This window comes from Crassostrea angulata, chromosome 3 (assembly GCF_025612915.1).
Source record: "Crassostrea angulata isolate pt1a10 chromosome 3, ASM2561291v2, whole genome shotgun sequence".
Lineage (NCBI taxonomy): Eukaryota > Metazoa > Mollusca > Bivalvia > Ostreida > Ostreidae > Magallana > Magallana angulata.
In genome coordinates, this window is record NC_069113.1 from 20,263,999 (window position 1) to 20,283,593 (window position 19,595).

General features: G+C 33.8%; 2 protein-coding genes across 2 annotated transcripts; both read right to left on the reverse strand.

Annotated features, from left to right (window-relative positions):
* Positions 1-1,412: 1,412 nt before the first annotated feature.
* On the reverse strand, positions 1,413-2,762 carry LOC128178960 (paired box protein Pax-8-like). The gene has a single exon (XM_052846402.1). The coding sequence runs from the start codon at positions 2,760-2,762 to the stop codon at positions 1,449-1,451; it is 1,314 nt and encodes a 437-aa protein (XP_052702362.1). The 3' UTR covers positions 1,413-1,448.
* Positions 2,763-4,957: 2,195 nt separating this feature from the next.
* LOC128177970 (solute carrier family 35 member F6-like) lies at positions 4,958-17,638 on the reverse strand. The gene is made up of 13 exons (XM_052844908.1): positions 17,502-17,638; positions 14,945-15,036; positions 14,354-14,421; positions 14,145-14,191; positions 10,880-10,941; positions 10,457-10,536; positions 9,659-9,797; positions 8,914-9,008; positions 8,742-8,786; positions 8,121-8,301; positions 7,310-7,392; positions 6,856-6,898; positions 4,958-6,618 (listed from the first exon to the last, which is right to left on the reverse strand). Exons 1-13 carry the CDS (start codon positions 17,594-17,596, stop codon positions 6,410-6,412), a joined length of 1,239 nt encoding a protein of 412 aa, XP_052700868.1. The 5' UTR covers positions 17,597-17,638; the 3' UTR covers positions 4,958-6,409.
* Between the last annotated feature and the right edge of the window lie 1,957 nt (positions 17,639-19,595).

The following is a 19,595-nucleotide window of genomic DNA, read 5'->3' on the forward strand; positions in this document are numbered from 1 at the left end:
TTTGAATCTGTCACTGTAGTGCGTACGCGCTACGAACTCTTTATTAGCGAAGAGTCCAAAAAATTAAGATATTTACTTAGCACTTTATTTATATTTATTCTAATTTCAAATGCAAGTGCTAGGTCTTGCCGCGAGGAGAAAACAGTGGAAAATAAACATTATAAGTGTATAGGGCTATTTTTACTAAATTATTAATTGCATTATAAGCTATAATCCTGGTGGCAAAGAAAAGATTTGTTATAAAAATATTACCCCAAAAAAAGTTTTATTTTGAAATGAAGTACATAAAGTGTAGGTGTTTTAGGATAAAATTCTGATGCAAAATAAAGGGTTAAAAACCTTACTTTGAACAGACCTTTTTTCTTGCGATTTCATATTTATCATGCAGTAAAAAATAAAAACTTATAATTATAAATGCATGATAATTGTAAATATAGAAAGTAATCAAATAAAGTTCATGTATCTGAATATCCACGGATAATTAGTAATCCTCTTAACGTTAAGCCTTAATCTATATTATATCGTTTGCGTTCATTTTTTATCAGGAATATGCACTATATTCTTTGGTCTACTATAGTGCTAGCATGTGAGGTACAATTGGTAGTTTTGAACTATGCAAGCTTTTGTTTATTTATGTTGCATTTAATAAAGAATTGTGGGAAACACCAATAGTACAGGGATCAACAACAATAGCTTTAGTTAAAACATTAAGGCCCATATATAAAAAGACTTAAAGAACATACACTGTCAGTCATTTTAACAAGTGAAGCCTAAGCACATCATAAATTGGATACGTTATTGATTTAAACCATTCCTCAAGATACCTTTGAAAATCAAATGGATTTTAGTCGAATTTTTTATTGCAGAAGTTGCTTTAATCAATGAATGGAGTCTTAAAGACAAATTGTTACGTGATTATTGTCGCCGCAGTGGCATGGGTTTTGGATCTGTAGCCACTTGGAAACCCCTTACGGGTTGAAGATGCACATGTATTCATATATGTTTCTCATATTTACTGAAGTACTGTGTATATCTACTTCAAGTAATTCAAAAATTTATAGATTTGTTTTTCGATGGTTAAATATTTTGTGGTTATGACATTAAAGTAAATGCCGTTTGCTAAAATTTCTTAAACATCTAGCATTCGATAAAAATGAACATCTAAAGATTTTATCTAAATAACCAATTCACATGAGTGGGTTTAGACATTTTTCACGGAAAGGGGGAGTTATAAAGTTTGTTGCGGAGCGGAGGGGGGGGGGCTATTTTATGCGCATGGAACGTAACGTAACATATGAAAAAAAAAAAGAAGAAGAAATTTTGCATTATATTATTTTTTTATTTGACAAAGAACTCATCAAACATTTCAAACAATAAACTTATTAAATATATTACTCTGACACAAATAAATACATATTTACAGCACATCAGTCTATTCTTATATCCGCTTATTGCTGATAGTAATAAGGAATTGGTGCTGTGCTGTATCCGCAGTAGGGCGAGATAGGAGCATGGAAAGCGGAAGTTGGTGCTTCCGACGAGATGGTAGGGACAGGATACAGATTTTTCTGCTGCGCCATGCGTGAAAAGGCTGTCGGGGCGTATCCTGGGTAACTGTAGGCAGGCAATCCTGTATTCTGTGTCTGGGAGCAGGATGGCACATTGTAAAAAGATGAGGACACATTGGGGATGCTTGAGATTGACCCAGTAGAGGACACGACTGTCGGCACGGGTCTGGAAACAGTAGGGTGTGGCTTGTATTGAGGGTAGAAACTTTCTTGATGCTGAACAGATGGCAGAGAAGAGCAGGGCATTTCGATCTTTGGTGCATTGAACTTTGTCGTTTCTGCTCCGGGTTGGTGTGGCCTGGCTGCGTCGTATTGTTGACGGATTCTCTCGGTGGATGTCGCTTGACTCTCATGGAATTCCCTCTCGTATGCGGCTTTGTTTTGGCCAACAAGGGAGGTAAAGGAGTCGTCGAAGCTTGTGTTATTATTTTTGGATGATGAGACTTGTGAAGGCACCCATGGAAGCATGTCTAGGAGGGATCCCAGATCCTTGCAGAGATCGGTAGATGTAGGAGTGGGGACTGCGGTCAGGGAGATGTCTGCTGGTGCGTTATGTTTTATTGCAGCCTCCTCTTCTATCAAGCGAGCAGATTTAGCAGCAACTGCCAGTAAATCTCCATCGTCGATTTCACTAAACTTCCGTTTTCCAGATTGAGGCATTATGGGAGTTGGGGTGAATTCGAAACTGACAGATGCGTTTTGATGGCCAAGGATATCATTGATGCTGTATCCAACAGGAGAGCGCTTTGTGGCGATTGGTGGACTGATGGAACTCTCAGATGATGACGGAGAGCAACTTGAGCCCAATGACGATCGTCTGGATTTCTCGGTTGGATTGCTACGCAAGATTCTGTTGATGGAGCTAATGCTCGGGACGTTCAATTTTGTACATCTTCTCTCTTTGATTAACCTGTCTCTTATCTCCCAAGCAAACATTGTCGGATTTTCGTCCTTGTAGTTCATGATTATATCCACCACCTCTGGTATTGCTACCTTGGGTTTGGATCCGCCAGTAGATCCTGCCTTGAAGGATCCAGTATTTCGATATTTCTTTAACAGTTTACTAACACAGCCATGGGAGACTTTCAATTGTTTTGCAATGTCGCAAGCCCTTATATTGTTAAGGGACATCTCTACAATCTGTCTTCGCACGGATTCTGGGAGAGCTTTGCCATTGACATAAGAACCGCCCATTTGGTTTATTCCTGTCTGTCCTAAAAGATAAGAAAATGGTCAATTACATTATGTAATTTGTATCATATCTCCCCCATGAAAGATATATTTAAAAATCATTGGTGGATATGTAGGGATTTTATTAATGAGCTTTTCTACAGTATCACTCGATATCTTGGTCTTAAATTCGTTAAAAATAGAACTGCTGTTGTAAAGGTCGATTCTGGTGAAATCATTGAACGTTAATTTAAGAGAAAGAGAGAAGAAAAAATGCACACATGTGAATGAATAATACCTTGGAATGCTTGATTGGAGTTGTTGCTTGGTTGTATTTTCAGGGCTGTAGCAAAGTCATAAGTTGGTGCATATGACTGCATTGTCGTCTGCACTGGATAAAATGCGGACTGTGGAAAATAACCAAAACCGGCCATTTTTGATATTATTTAGATATTTAGTTTCTTTGTTTGATAGATAATTCAAATCAGTGAATGATGATCAAGTGAGATCCTCAAGAGGTTATATACTCTGCAAATGATTTAATTACTTCCCGAATTGACCAATGAAATTGCAGGGATTTGGGATGCTGCCATATTCTGAGAGCACGCGCGAGAATTTAGCCGACGGACAGAATAGCACGGGTGCACCCAGGCAGTTTTCACGCTTTGTCTGTTTCAATTCGATGCAATTAATTTGTCAACACGACCGTGAAACTTAATGAAGCTGACCTGCAGAAATGTACCACCTTAAAATTATAATTAACCGCTAATTCAAAATTATGACTTTACAGTATGATTATTAAATTTCGATGCAATTTAAATTGTGAAGTTTGAATAAAGGATACATGTACAGGAAATGATTAAATAAATAACAAAAATATTAAACAAGCAATAATAAATAAGCTTCTTTTAAAATAAATTTGATATTTGACGCATTTCGTGAAAATTCATATAATGTTAGATGTACTAAAATTATCTATTTATTTATCTTTTTTCATTGAAAATATATATTGACTGTAACAGCTAGACATTCGAGTATAATCTTACATATTACTACATTTATCCCCGTACATGTGTATTTACATTGAATTTTGCGAAGCGTGATTTAAAGTACATGTAAATCCAGTTAATTATATCACTGATATAACTGGAAATGTACATTCACTGTTTAAACAACTATTGTTGTTATGTTATACATTATGATTTATATGTCTATGTACATGTATATGTATATTCAATATATTATGCAATATCTCTTTGTTTACATAAGAGAGTAAAAAAGGAAGCGAGAGATTGATGAAAATACTAACTAATTTACATGAAACAAATCACCCGGAAAATTATGAAAGAGTTGCGGCGCGTGTTCCGTTAATTTACAGTTGTTCTCGCTTAGTCGAACAATTACTGGACCGTACCTACAAGTAAGGTATAATTATCTTGTCATGCAGGTAGAAACTTCACACCTTGGGTGTACCAGATACCTAATGATAGGTATAATCTACATTTGACAAATTAAAAAAATGTAATTTGAAGTTAAATGCACATTAACGCTTAATGGTCCCCGCAAGTTAAAAAATTAAAATTTACCATTTTACCACTTAAAATTAAAATATCAGATAATCTCCAGCTAATTGTGTGTATTATATACATGTACCTATGAGCCACATGTTCCTTTGGTCAATAAAGTATAAAGGTCAGGAAGGTATGGGACACCTGTCTATATTAACGTGGATATAAGTACATAATAATTAAACTACTTTCACTGGTTTAGAATTTTTAAATTTTGGAATATTAGACCAAATAATATGTAGTAAACATTGTTTGAATTGTAAAAAGTATAAAACCCCCAACGGGATTTGAACTCATGACTTTGAAATTCGTAGGAACGCTCTCATTCAGTTAGGTAAAAAATTCGGGAAAGAACAAAAATATAGAATTATACTGGTACTTCTTTTTGTTGTTTATTTCGATAAGAAATACGTCAATACCACCTTCATGTGGGGAATAGGTTTGATGAAATTATTTTTTTAATAGAGAAAATTGTTAATTAAAAAACCCAGGAAGACTAATTGTATTTCATTACAGCATATTGTTTTAAAATTTTCATTTAAAAGTTTCACACAACCATTAACATAAGAATTATATCAGTATTTTAAAGCTGTATGTTACATTTAAATAAAATATAAATCTTTAGAATATATTTACTTTCTAAAAGAGTTCTGTAGCAAACAATTTTATTCAAAATAAAAAAAAAATTGTACATGTACAACATCAAGAAATGCATATCATCATTTTTATCACTATATGAAAATGTACTTGACCAATGTTCTTTAACTTTTACAAAAATATATGCCATTATCTTTATTTCAAAGTGTATCTTACAACCACCAGGTTTTTCACAAAAAACTCTCTGCCAGTAAATATATTACAACCATTGCTCTCTCTCTCTCTCTCTCTCTCTCTCTCTCTCTCTCTCCAGAAAATTTGTTCAAGCATTAGACTGATTCTCACTACTTTATATTATCTAATGATTTGTTGTCCATATACTTAACAATATATTCACCTTCACAACTGAGTTCAAATAAAACATATAGTATATCTATACATAAGTGTTGAAATGACACACATAGTAAATCTATTTGTAAGCGTTGAAACTGAGTATCACATATGCACAATACATAACCAGTAATATTTATCCACTTGAATATGAAAATTAATATCACAGACAAAACTTGAATAGATTTATATATGTATATATATTTATACACATATAAACACGAAACGTTTTCATTCAAACATATTTTATCTATCATAAAATCTTCTACCCTCACGATGCACCAAAATCACACAATATTAATATTTGATATACATGTATAAAATAATCAAACCATTGAGCTTTATATCCAGACTTTAACTTGTCCTTTTTTTGCACATTTGTCGCACAAATATTGTAAAAATACTCTATCTTTTTCATGGTAATAACTTACTGTATAAATATAAATATACATTAAAGGGGCATGGTCACGATTTTGGTCAACAATTATTTTCCCTATTTGAATAATTACAAGGCTTCAGTGAGGCATTCTTAATAGGCAAACAAAATTTGAGTGTCATTTGTTGAGTTATAAGCAAGTTACAGAGCTTACAATTTTTTGACATGTAAACAAAGCTTTTGTTTACATTTTGAATGTTGAAGTGAAAATTTCAAATTTAGACCTAAAATGAATGTTTTAAACGTTAGGAACTGTTTACATATGCTTAAAATGAATAAGAAGATAGAAAAATCAGCTAGAAAAAGGTTTTTAATCAGTATATTGAACATATGTAAACAAAAACAGGGCATGAGCCTTGTTTACATGACACAGATTTCTGAGCTCTGTATCTTGCTTAAAACTTAAAGACAGGCTCTCAAATTTCATTTGATCATTAGAAATGCATTTCTCAAGCATTGTAAATAATAAAAATAGAAAAACAGAATTTGATGAAAATCGTGACCATGCCCCTTTAAGAGACAAATAATACGGAATGTGTACTTTTGAATATTAGTGAAATAGAATTTCATCATTATCGACAAACTATTTTATAAACCAGAATTCTGGATAAATAAGTAGAGCATTTTATGACTACATAGATTGCGAGATGGTATGAGTTTTAAATGCCTGCATGTCTTGTTCAGTCCTGTAACAGGGGCGTCTTTTCCGATGTATTAATTTCATCCGAGTCGGAGAATTCGGCACTCTGTATGTTTCCCCTAGGCGGAGTGCTGGGACTGACCATAAAGTCTACATCTCTCAGTGGTTTCCTGAGGCAGGGGATGCACTCTACATGAACTAACTCATTATACAGGGCTGTTCCAATCAGCAGGAAAAAGAACCCATCAACTGAAAGAGAATAAAAACATTGACATGTATGAAAGTAAATCTATACCTAAAGAAAATATGTAAAATACAATATACCCCCCCCCCCCCTGTACATCATAATATGTACAATGTATAAGTAATCTCTAATTGACTGAGTCTATAATATACTCTGAATGTACATGTGGAAAGGCGAAATTCCTATTTTTTCATTCTTTACATTTTATAGGTTGAACAAAAACTTGATTCATTTTTTCTTACCTTGCAATAGTCCAAACTGTTTATCAAATGGTTCCCCAAAGTCCTGCAAACAGAGGAACCAGGATAAACTAGATAACTAGTACATGTACTGATTTGTGCATGTGAGTTATGTGGATCATGCTAATAGATGCTGTTCTGACATGAGTACCAGTAAATACCTTTAATCTATTAAAGCATTAAATATGGATCCATGTAGCTCTTCATGGTGAAATTTCATATTGCAAGACAGTTTCAAAGAGATTTCCCTATGAATTTATACTAAATAAATATGATTGAAGTTTTTATAAGATATGATGAAGAGCTGAATGGTCATTCCAAATCCCCCCCTCCCATATAATTATTAATTATAAGCACATTGATTTCATCTCATGACAAGTTTCTTTCCCTTTTTCTAAAATATCACACCTAAAAAAGCTTGCAATATTGACAATCTTTTCAACATCAAACAACTTACCTTGTCAAATGCATAGTAAATGATCAGATCGGCTCCCCATACAAGCATGGTTCTACAGGCGTCAATCAATGTCCTGTGTACAGCTGTCAACATAAGAATGCAAATTCTGTGGAAACCATGGACACTAGATTATAAGTTCTTTTATAAGTTTTATATGAAGATACACTTACTTTTGTTGTAAAACAGATATGTGGTTTGCAGGCCACTAGAATATTGTGATCATGCAGATGCAAGGCTTTTCAGTTTGAGGTTTGTAACTAAAAAGCCTTGGATATGATTTACTGAACCCCCACTGTACTGGTATTGTACCAGGAAGCTTAGAAGGATGCTCTTGTAAGATGATGGGAGAAATAATGAAGGACCAGATTTGTATTTCAACCCAGGCCCCCTGATTATCTAGTTAAGTGCTTTGCCCACAGAGCTATTTGGCATTGGTATTCAAATTGTTCTATTGTCACACTTTTCTACCAGCTTCTGAATTACTTCCCTTAAAAGATTACCTCCCAGACATCTGAGGCGTGTTCAGCAGAGTGAATACTCGCAAGAGCTTGCCAAAATGTGTTACAGGTATAAAGAATTTTGGCATAAGCGCTTGCAAGAACCCACTTAGCCAATCTCACCTCTGATGCGTTACAAAATAAGTTACTTACGTAACAATTCAGTAAGCTTTTAATTCAATTGCATATAGTTACACATTTCTTAGGTTATGATATTCAACAAAGTGAAGTTGATACATTTAGATTTTCAAATTCATTTCATAAAGCAGTTGCAATTATTCAAATGAACACATTTACCACCTGAAATGACACACCTGTGAGAGATCTAGTCACTGCTAATCCAAAATAATTATAAAAGGCGATGGATGTTAAGTACAGAAGACAGAACACAAGAAGTCTTGGTTCGTTAGCAATCTGATACAAGGCATCAAGGCTGTTTTCGTAACTGTTATTCACATCAGCCCCTGGTACATAATACATTGCAGGCAGCACAATCTGTAATTAAAGTTTATGGAATGATAAAGTTTTGAGGATTGATAATGAATCAAGTTCAAATTTAGACAAAAGACTGAAATGTACTGCTTAAAGCTTTAATGATGTCCATTATCAATTTCATATAAGAATTTTCACAAGCTACCCCCAAAATAAAATGTTTTCTGATATAGTCAAATATATGTGCATGCATATCAGGAAAAAGAAAATTTTACAAAAGTCAGGGATACATTTTCTCCATAGCTTCATAAAAAACAATTTTGTGAGAAAAAAAAATTTCTAATAACAATTTGTTCAAAATCTGATCTTTTTATGTGTGCCTGATTATTTTTGCTATAGTTGAGTTAAACTGTACATGTACATGTATGGTTAACTACATGTATAATGAGACTGTATGTATACCCCAGTGAGTATATTTCAATTCCTTGCCAAAATTGACTTACAGCTGACATCAAGATGACTCCATATGCTCCCTCCATTCCAACAACCTAAAATAATAAAATAAGATAATAAAACGTACAGTGTTATAATGTATAACTACATGCATACATGCAACTTTTGACAATATATATATTGTTACTCTGCATGAATGCAAGCTACAGACACTGCACTCACATGGAGGGGGTGGAGACTCCTCTTCTTCAGAAACAGCTCCTCTATCACCATCTGAGTGGCACTGACCATCTGACTCCCAAGGATCAATGCAATACCTGTGTATTGTTTGTGGAACAGGTAAGAAGCCTATACAAAACTCCAAATGTCCAAATTTTACTAATGTTTTATATTGATAAATATTTTTATATTTATATACACATATCTTGATGATGCATTAACAAAAGAATGGCTATTACAGCAAGAAAGGTATCAGACATGATTATCAATGCTAGATTATCCTGTCTTTCTGTGACATCATTGAAAGAGTCAATTTCCCTTGATTTTCCAGAATCATTAGGAAATATTTGTAGTTTTGTTTCCTTCGTATTTGGCCTTTGTAAGTATAAGGTGCAAGACTATTCAAATAAGTCTTTGCTTTTATTTTCTATCATGATCCTTACTGGCTCTTCAGCAGGTACAGCCTGTCTTAAATCCCAATAACTCGCCAAATAATGTCATAGATATCCCTCATAGATTACTCTGGATTGTTAAGACTTGAGAGGATTCAATTGGGATTGTCATAACCCCAACCCCAAGAACACAACGAGAAGTACATGTATGTGATAAATATTTCCTCATAAAACATTTAATGTGACTACTTGATCAAGATTGTGTTACCCACCTACTCCCCTCCCCCACAATACATAGAGGTGCATGTGAAGCACACATAGGTAACATTCACATAGGTATCCTCCTTAGGACTTACCCAGCAGTGTCTTAGATCCTCCTGATGAGGAGGATTTGGCCTTGAAGACACTGGAACACCCAACCAGCACTAGACCACACATTGTTACCAGCATACCACTCCAATGAATAGCACGCAACTTTCTTTTCAGGAAGATTTTCTACCATATAAAAAAACAAGGGTATATGCACTCATGATAAATTTTGTTTGTCAGTTAATTTTTGTTCTCTAATATATGAGTTCTTCAATTAGGAAGGACAAATACTATCAAGATACAAGACTTTTTTCTATAGAGTCTTGATCATGCAGGAAGAGTTATCGAAACATGAAAGAAACCTGTCCAAACATGAAAGAAATATACCACTTTTTTTTAAAAACTGATTTTTTTAATGGTTTTCGGTTTAACTACCATCCACTGAAGATATACAAATCAATTGGGAAATCAAAATAATAAAATAGCTAGGTTATACTGACTGGTTTCAATCTACTGTTACACACCAGTATGTTGTACAACCAATCTTCTGTCACTTACCAGTTTGTTGTATGACCAATCTACTATCACATACCATTATGTTGTATGACCAATCTACTGTCACATACCAGTATGTTGTATGACCAATCTACTGTCACATACCAGTATTTTGTATGACCAATCTACTGTCACATACCAGTATGTTCTACGATCAATCATACATTCACTCATTGAAACAGCTCTTATGATATAAAGCTAGGAATATGGCATTCCTATAGCCTTATCTCTTATGAACTGTTTTAGTGAAAGATTCTGAATACCACTGACAGTTAAAAATATACACTTACTGAAAGTATCCCTGCAAAAATAATAATGGAGCCCCGCAACATCTGCCAGACTGAGGCATCAACATACACCAAACCAATGCCTACAATAAATAAACTGCATCGGGTCCAAAATCAGCAGCTACTTCTACTTCTAGCAAATAAGGAGAAACTTTGTCATCAATGTGGACTACTTACAAATGTATCCATTGCTCTTGTATATTTTCAAGTAGAATGACTTATCTTTATTTACAAAATTGGTGTGCAAGGAGAATAATCCACTAATACAAAGTACATGTATAATCATACTAATACACTAATACAAATACTAATACCCATTCTGTTCTAGAAATGAAACCTCCACTTCAAATTATAGCAGTTGTCTTTTGAATGATATACTAGCTATATCTACATGTTACCCTGTAGTCACTTCATGATGTTACGTACCAGCTAGAGAGGTACCAATAAGATCACACACTGTGGGGAAAGCTACCACCAACTGTACTAGTCTGAAAGAGAAAAAAACACTAATTGTTAATAATTCAACACTATCATATTTACAACATATATCATATAATACAATAAAATACCATAATAAACAATGATGAGATATGATATTGTACCGTATGAAATGACATTGTATTGTGTTATACGTTATTGTATTTGATCACATTTTAATACAATATCATGATATATAAAACAAAATAGTATTATTAATATTACAATATCATATTTCATAATACATCATAACATTGAAACATATGACACAATATAATTTGATACAACATTGTATCATATCAAATGATACAATATTATGTGATAGAGTAAAATATTATATAATACAATATTATATTATACATATTTTATCATATGATACAATAATATATTTTACAATATCATACAATACAATTTCATGTGATGTGATAATATATCATATTATAAACCAATATCATATTATACAATATCGTATGATACGATATTATATAATATAACAGTATCATTTTATACAATTTCATGTGATAAAATTTTATATTACAGAAACTTATATCATTTTATACAATATCATATGATACAATATTATATTTTGCAATATCTTATGTAATAGTATCATGTGATAAAATAATAAATTAATAATACTATATAAATAGTGCCTGTTTGGGAGGGTAACAGTTGAAATTGACACCCCGAGAAAACCATTGTCAACCGACGCGAAGCGGAGGTTGACAATGGTTTTCAAGGGGTGTCAATTTCAACTGTTATCCTCCCAAACAGGCACTATTTATTTTGTTATACTGAATGTCTTTTTTAAAATTTTTAAGAAAATTTTACTGCTTTTATATAGGAATAACGTGAATTCTACAGCGAACCGTACGCGCATAATTTTCGCGCATGTAACATTTTTTAATGTTACCCGTTGCCAAGTGCGTTGCTAACGCTGAGAGTAATAGTAAATATTATTAACTGCGTCTTAACCAATCAGATTTCAGTATTTAACATGAAAGTATAACAAAATATTATATTATACAATATTGTACCATAATATACAATACTATACATAACGATATCATGATACAATATCATAACATAAAATATCAAAAAAATTGATACGATATCATATCGTATCATATAACTTTTATAATATTACATATGATATTATATTGTATCATATCTAACAATATTGTTTCATACCATACAATACTATATCATAGGAATCATGTTATATCATTTATCAACAAACACATCTATCTATCGAGCAGGTTTGAGTAAGGTAGGAGATTTCTTTAGCATCCTTGATAATGGAGATCAGGCTCTGCATCTGAAGCAACCTCTGCGTTTCATTTATAATATAGTTAAATCAACTATGCAAGCTATCATCTATAAAACATGTGACCTAGTTCCAAAAAAACTAAACCTCATCCAGCATCCGAAACCTATGGCTTAGATTCAGCATTCAAGCCTGTCAGGTGCATCACTATATATAAGACGCATCTCCATGCAAGTTTGGTGAAGTTCAGACCAGTAATAACTAAGATATCATCATCAGAGGGCACTAGCAACTAAAACCTTAATCTGCTCCTGCATCCGCAACCTTTGGCTCAGATTCAACATCCATGCCTTTCAGGTGCATCTGTATCATAAGACACACCATTCATTCAAGTTTGGTGAAGTTAGGACCTGTAATAACTAAGATATATTTTTTAGCATCCTTGATAATGGAGATCAAGCTCTGCATCTGAAGCTTCCTCTGTGATTCATTCATTTTACAGTTTAATCAACAATGCAAGTTTGAAATAGTACTATTATCTATTTAACATGTGACCTGTTCCAAAAAACTTAACATATCCAGCATCTGAAACCTATGGCTAAGACTCAGCATTCAAGCCTGTCAGGTGCATCAGTATCATAAGACGCACCATCAATGGAAGTCTGGTGAAGTTAGGACAAGTAATAACTAAGATATAATCATCAGAGGGCACCTGTTTCAAAAACTTTTACCAGCTCTAAAAACCTTAACCTCCTCCGAAACCTATGGCTCAGATTCAGCACTCAAGCCTGTCTGGTGCATCAGTATCATAAGACACACCATCCATGCAAGTTTGGTGAAGTACGGACCAGCAGTAACTTAGATATTGCTATCAATGGGCACCTGCAACAAAAACTTTAACCTGCTCCAACAACCTTAACCTCCTCCAGCATCCGAAACCTATAGCTCAGTTTCAGCACTCAAGCCTGTCTGGTGCATCAGTATCATAAGACACACCATCCATGCAAGTTTGGTGAAGTCCACACCTGCAGTAACTTAGATATTGCTATCAAAGGGCACCTGCAACAAAAACTTTAACCTGGTCCAACAACCTTAACCTCCTCCAGCATCTGAAATTTAGGACTCAGATTCAGCATCCAAGTCTTTCAAGTCCATAAGTAGGTCCAGATGCACCATCCATGCAAGTTTGGTGAAGATAAGACAAGTAATAGCTTAGATACAGGACCTGCAACAAAAACTTTAACCAGGTCCGGACGCCGACGCTGACACCGACGCCGACGCCGAGGGTATAGCATAAGCTCCCCCTGACTTCGTCTCGGTGAGCTAAAAAATATATAGGCCACGTCTTGTCTATCTGCCTCACCTGACAGTGCTCTTCTTTCAAACCAGAACAATCAAATTCAGTTGAAACGTGTAGTGTAAATATTTCCTTACTTACAACCCAAATATTAAATATTTTTTGGTCTTTCAAATCAATTAAATTTACAATGTATATATGACTGCTGATATGCAAAAGAGATAGCTAGCTATAGATTACACTCCTTTCAATCAACAAGGTCGATATATAAAGGATTCTACATGATATATATCAAGTGAGCTAATCATATATAAAAAATATTAAAAATGCAGAGCAAACCAAAACAAAATGAAAATCATCTTCCATCCCTTGAGAATTACACAACAAACACTTCCTGGCAGGTTTTTATACCTTCTGTCTCCAATGTTTAAGGAATATGCTGATATTCTATAGATGTATTAACATAATAAAGACTTTTTTATGCAACAACCATTTCAAAAGATACTTTTGTAAACAAACCCAAAAGCTATAATTTGGCCAGCCTGATCTATATGACTGAAGAATGGAAAGTCTCAACATGACTCCTAGCTTCCATTTTCTCTATCGTTTTAATTACCAGTAGTAGAATTACATTGTATTGGACTACATACCTATTTTGGAACTGTTTTGGGAGTTCATCCAAAGCAGTGACTGAAAACTGAATAGTATATTTCTTTTATATTAAGTATACATCCAATTACATGGATTTGAAAGCTTACTAAAAATATGATAGAATTTAAAAAAACCCACATAATTAAATTACTTATCAACAACAATCACTGTTTATTACCCATATAGATTACTTAATACTTAATCATACCTCATTTTTCCTTTTATCTCTTTCTCTTTTTCTGACTATCACAAAGCCAATCAAACAAATTGTTTCACCTGAAAAATGGAAGCTAGTTCTAAATGTACAGTATGTTTCTTTGAACCTTGTGTATTGCTAACTAGCTATTTTATAGAGTGTGTGCAACTAGGGAAATCCCCAAATTCCTATGTATTAAAAACAAGTCTGATTTAGGGATCTTATTACTAATTAAGGTGTTGGGTTGTGTCTGGTCTGTATTTGTTAAACAAAATTGAGAAATGCAGCATCAAGTTCTTCAGAAGATTTTGTTTTGTTTTGCCCTGTATTTTCCTATGATGACCTAGCTTTGCAGCAATGATGAATGCCAATTATTTGTCTTATAGTTTGATTAATTTAGAAACATCAATATTACTGCTGAATAAGGATGCCTTCGTCATATATTGCAAGTTTTTTTTTGGTTGGTTGGGGGGGGGGGGGGGCTAGGGGCAAGGCCTGCCAAGCCAAATTACTTTAAACAATTTGAAATAATCTACATGTATTCTTTGTCAGGGTGCTCTCATCTTGTTATAAAAGAGGTGGTACTGTAGAATGTTTTCTTACCAATGAACATAATGAGGGTTTGAAACCAAGGATGGTTGAACTCATGAGGCTCAGCAGTGTTGTTCTTTGATTTATCTGGATAACCTTTCACTCTGTATAAAAAAACAGAAAAAACCCAAATTACATGTAATATCAAATGAATGTGCTTTTTGCATGGTGGAAACATATGAATAGTGTATGCAAATGCATTGCATATGCATTATATGATAACTAAATATTTCAATTTATGTGACGGTCAGACTGGTTTAACCACAGCACAGTGTCAGAGAGCTCCATCAGTAGAGCACCTGAAGGAGCCCAGGTTCAAATCCTGGCTTTGTTTATCATTTTTTCCTCCAATTCCATCAGTTTTGATACTGTGACCATGCCCTGGAACTGACACTCACCGCTTAACTCCTACCAGGAAAAAGATGCTGGAATGTTAATAAATATTCAAGGGCAAAGATCAATTAAGAGGAGAGGAATGTGATGGTTTAACCACCAGTTCCATGCAGGTACATATACATGTACATATGTAGCTCATGCAGTTGGTAGAGCACCTACCTATACCTAATAAATGTACCTGGGATGAATATAAGTCCCTGCTAGTACTCTGTCCCAATTATGCAGCACATCTTCTTAAATCATTTGACATTCAATTATTCATACATTTAGATACCTAAGGGTTCAAATGATGTTCATTCAATGGTATGAAAAAATCTCAAGATTTCTCCTTTGAAACACCGGCCCCTCTCACTTGTCACTTATAAGGTTTCAACCCCATGGCAAAGTGGGAGCTATGGAGTTATCAAGCAGTTCCTTAACCTTAACAGTTTGCATCATTTAGGCAGTTTCCTAACTCTTCTTGTTTAAACCAATCAACTGAACTGCATGCATGCTTTAAATTTCTGAGTTGTTTTTGTTCCTGTGAGTTTCTAAAGGTAAAAACAGATGATATGTCAATGAAGAAATCATACCTGTTAACCTTTCAAAGCTGCTATGTGGGAGAATCTCCCCCTTACCAACTTGGCTAAGGGGGAGATTTTGCGTAAACGACGTTTTTTCACATGAAATGCAAATATATATTAAAAATACTGTTAGATACCTTATTTTACCATTGTAATTAATGCATTTGCAATCATTTTAAATTTTATTATTTCTTTGACTACCAGTGCGCAATTACAACTTGTGTTGTGTTCAGAAAACTATTAATTTGTTTGCATGGTACAATACAAGAAGTCAATAGTGCCACTTTTTATATTAAGTCTTCTTATTGTTGAGTATTGAACCATGATACTGCATGCTGACATCTAGGGTAAACACAGAAAATTTATTTTGCGTATTTTGAATATGCAGTGAAACCCAGTTAAGAAAATACCAGTAAATAATATTCATTAAAATCATTTTTTGCCTTATGTATAGGAAAGAATTTTAATTCACAAAACAACATGTATTTCTCCAGTATCATTTAAAAATGATCTCTGTTGTAATGTCTATAGCATCCCTGTAATTCATCTTACCGGTACTATAAATTTTAAAAACTCTTGTGAAATGCTTTTACACTTTTTCCTCGAGCTTCACTTTTATCGGTAGCTTGTATAAACACTCAGTGTTCCAAACTCACTTTGATTTTTACCGACTGTGCTGGCCAGACAGAATTAGTCACGACTCACTGCATGTGTCTTGGGTGCTTTACCTCTGCACCTGTTAGGTGACACCACTGGCTGTGTATTGTTTTCTTTGGTGTTACAGAGTAAAATCAAGATGTCTTAAGCTTTCACTTATTTTTTTATAAGGCCTATGCATAACTACATGTAAATACGTAACTGATTTAAGTCAAAACCGGAAGTAATCGTAAAAAGTAAACTGGACTATAACATGTCATACTATGATCATAGTAGACAGTACTTGAATGAATTTTGATATATTCAAGCTACACAGCAGCTTTTTTAGCTCAAAATCAGAGAGAAATCTGCAGTGGTTGATGAAATTTGCATGTAAAGATTCAGAATTGGGAGGGGGGGGGGGGGGGTATGGGGAAGACAAATTCGATTGCGGGAGAAATTTGTCTCCCACGTGGGAGATAGGTTGGATGCGGGAGATCTTAGATTTTGGGGCCGTTTTGCGGGAGTCTCCCGCAATAAGTTGTTCCAGAGAAATCTTGGATTTTTTTGTTACCCTCATTGATTTCAATTTAGTTTTATTGAGAGGTATTATGTCTGTTCAATATCGCCAGAACAAGTGACAGATACTGTTACTGTGACTTGGCACAGACATATATACAGAAGCCAGGTTTAAATCCTGTTTTGTTGCACTGTCATTATTTCTCCCAACCCAACGTATACTTCCGTGCTTATTTTGGCACCAATAAGTGCAATACACTGATTTGCTGCATTGTATATTATTGGATGCATGACAATTTTATGCGTTATTTACCATGTAATACCAGGGACGTATATACTAGTATATACGTCGATCCCTGGTAATACATTTAATCATGATACATACTACGTTGTACAACGGTATGCTTTACTTGTCAAAAAAATAATGACATATATCGATCACTTTTTGTACTTACATGCAGTCATTCTGTGCTTTTTTGCTTAATGTATTTATACTCCCTGTCACAAGCATTCCCACCATCAAAACAATCTGCATGCAGGAAAACGCCATTTTCTTACCATGTGACACAACAATTTATAGTCACGTGATGATTTAATAGTAGTCTGGTACCCGCCCCCGCCACTGCGTTTTCACTTCGTTTTGGGGTCAGGTAAAAGCCGGCGCCATTTTGAAAATGGCGACCTCCATGACTGGGATGAGGTAGGAATTTACCACCGAAGAAAAAATCGGGAATATCTTCTTATGACTATGAAAAATAATTCAACCAACCCATACCGAGTGTTAATGACAATCAGTTGTATCGAAAAATGTAGTTTTTTTAGTATGTCAGAGCCCTTTTATTTATTTATCTCAGTTTTTTTTGCAATGTTAACATACCCCCCGAATTAAATATCGATCTATAATTATTTAAGCAAGGATGGCTTAACTTTCTAAATGAGTTGACAAGTTTACCTAAGCTATACACTAATAGAAATCACCGAAAAATCGTCAGGGCCACGCTTACATGACTGGAAATGCAGGTGCTAGAGCTCGAATTTCCTCTATGTCAATCATTTAACATTATCATATTAGATTAAGCTTGGAATAAATTAAAAAAGAGGTTTTGCATAGTTTGATAAGGACATGATGATGATATACATTATTTGTCAATAGTTATTGATACAGAAAACAATCACAATAAAATCCTTTCTGACTAGCTGCCCCAAATTGTTAAAACTTTACCTGTAAGACTGAGAATTCCATCAGTAGATGGTCATAACTCTGTGCAAGAGGTATATAATTTTGTATTGAAGCCACTATTACTTCAGCTAGTTTCATTCTCAGAAGAATTTCCTTTTACAATTGTTTAGGCCTAACAAAAAAAATGGTTTGTTTCCGCTTTCATGCTGAAAAAAAGTAGGGTCGGTCGACAGATTTTTTTTTTTTTTTCAAATATTTTTTTTCCACATTAGATCTAGAAATGTTGTTCAGTGAATTTTTTTCTGTTTTCAAAAGGGAGTCAGTCCTTGGCTGTTGAATTGGGAAAAATCATCAAACTTTAAAATTTGGTCAATTGCAAATAACTAATATCATTGTCTTTATTGATAAGCTATATTCTAATTCCATCTTTTGTGCATTAGATTATAAGTATAATTAATCTTTTTTTTTAACTCTTTAAAATTCATTCTTACTCTTTAAAATTCACTGTATAAATATTTGCAATGGGAAAGAGCCGAAATCCGAACAAAATTGAGCTGTATAAAAAAATTATATAAGATATACATGCATTATGAAACTCATCAATTTTATTTAAAAATAACCTGGATAGCTTAATGGAAAAGCACTTGTTTGACACAAGGGATTTAGGTTCAAATCCTAATCTGGGTAAAATTTGAAGTTGATGAGTATTTGATAATACAGTGCAGTGTATTGGAATATCAAGCACTATATAATTATATGTACATTGTACAGTAGCATGTCAAGTAAAATTTAAAAATTTGTTTGCCATATATCCCTACTGACTAAGGCATATGTTCCTGACTCAAGATACCTGAATTGATTTTTATTTTTTTTTATATATTAAAATCCAGTTGTTTACAACACCTTTTTACTATTAAATTTTGTGTATGAACTGACCATGAGATTCACAGATCTACTGGTAAGTTTAACATGGTGAAACTATACTTGATCAGTGTTAGTTTGTCCTTGAGAAGGCTCCACGATCAACTTAATCATCAGAGAGATCTACCAAAATCTTTCAGATATGATTTGTGTATCTATAGACTAATATTATTTAGTAAAGTAAAAATCCATAAATTTTACATTTTGGGTTTTGCTTCTACAATACATATGTACTAAAGAAGAATTAAAATGATATCTGGATTATCTCAGTCTGTATAAATTCTCAACAAAAATGCAGCAAAAATGGACAACACCACCATACCACTGAAATGCAGCCTCATTTGTCATACATTTCAAGAGACATGGAAATATTGCTCTTATATCAGGAACTCTTGACAGAAAAGAAAAACATATACATGTATATAGAGTTACACTTATAATCCAGAAG

Excerpts from the sequence above, each read along its gene's own strand:
- LOC128178960 (XM_052846402.1), bottom strand. The coding sequence starts at position 2,762 with ATGGGCGGTTCTTATGTCAATGGCAAAGCTCTCCCAGAATCCGTGCGA.
- LOC128177970 (XM_052844908.1), bottom strand. The coding sequence starts at position 17,596 with ATGGCGTTTTCCTGCATGCAGATTGTTTTGATGGTGGGAATGCTTGTG. Across the intron at positions 10,942-14,144 it reads CCAAAACAGTTCCAAAATAG|ACTAGTACAGTTGGTGGTAG; the intron begins GTATGTAGTCCA and ends TTTCTCTTTCAG. Across the intron at positions 8,302-8,741 it reads GAGTCATCTTGATGTCAGCT|ATTGTGCTGCCTGCAATGTA; the intron begins GTAAGTCAATTT and ends CTTTAATTACAG.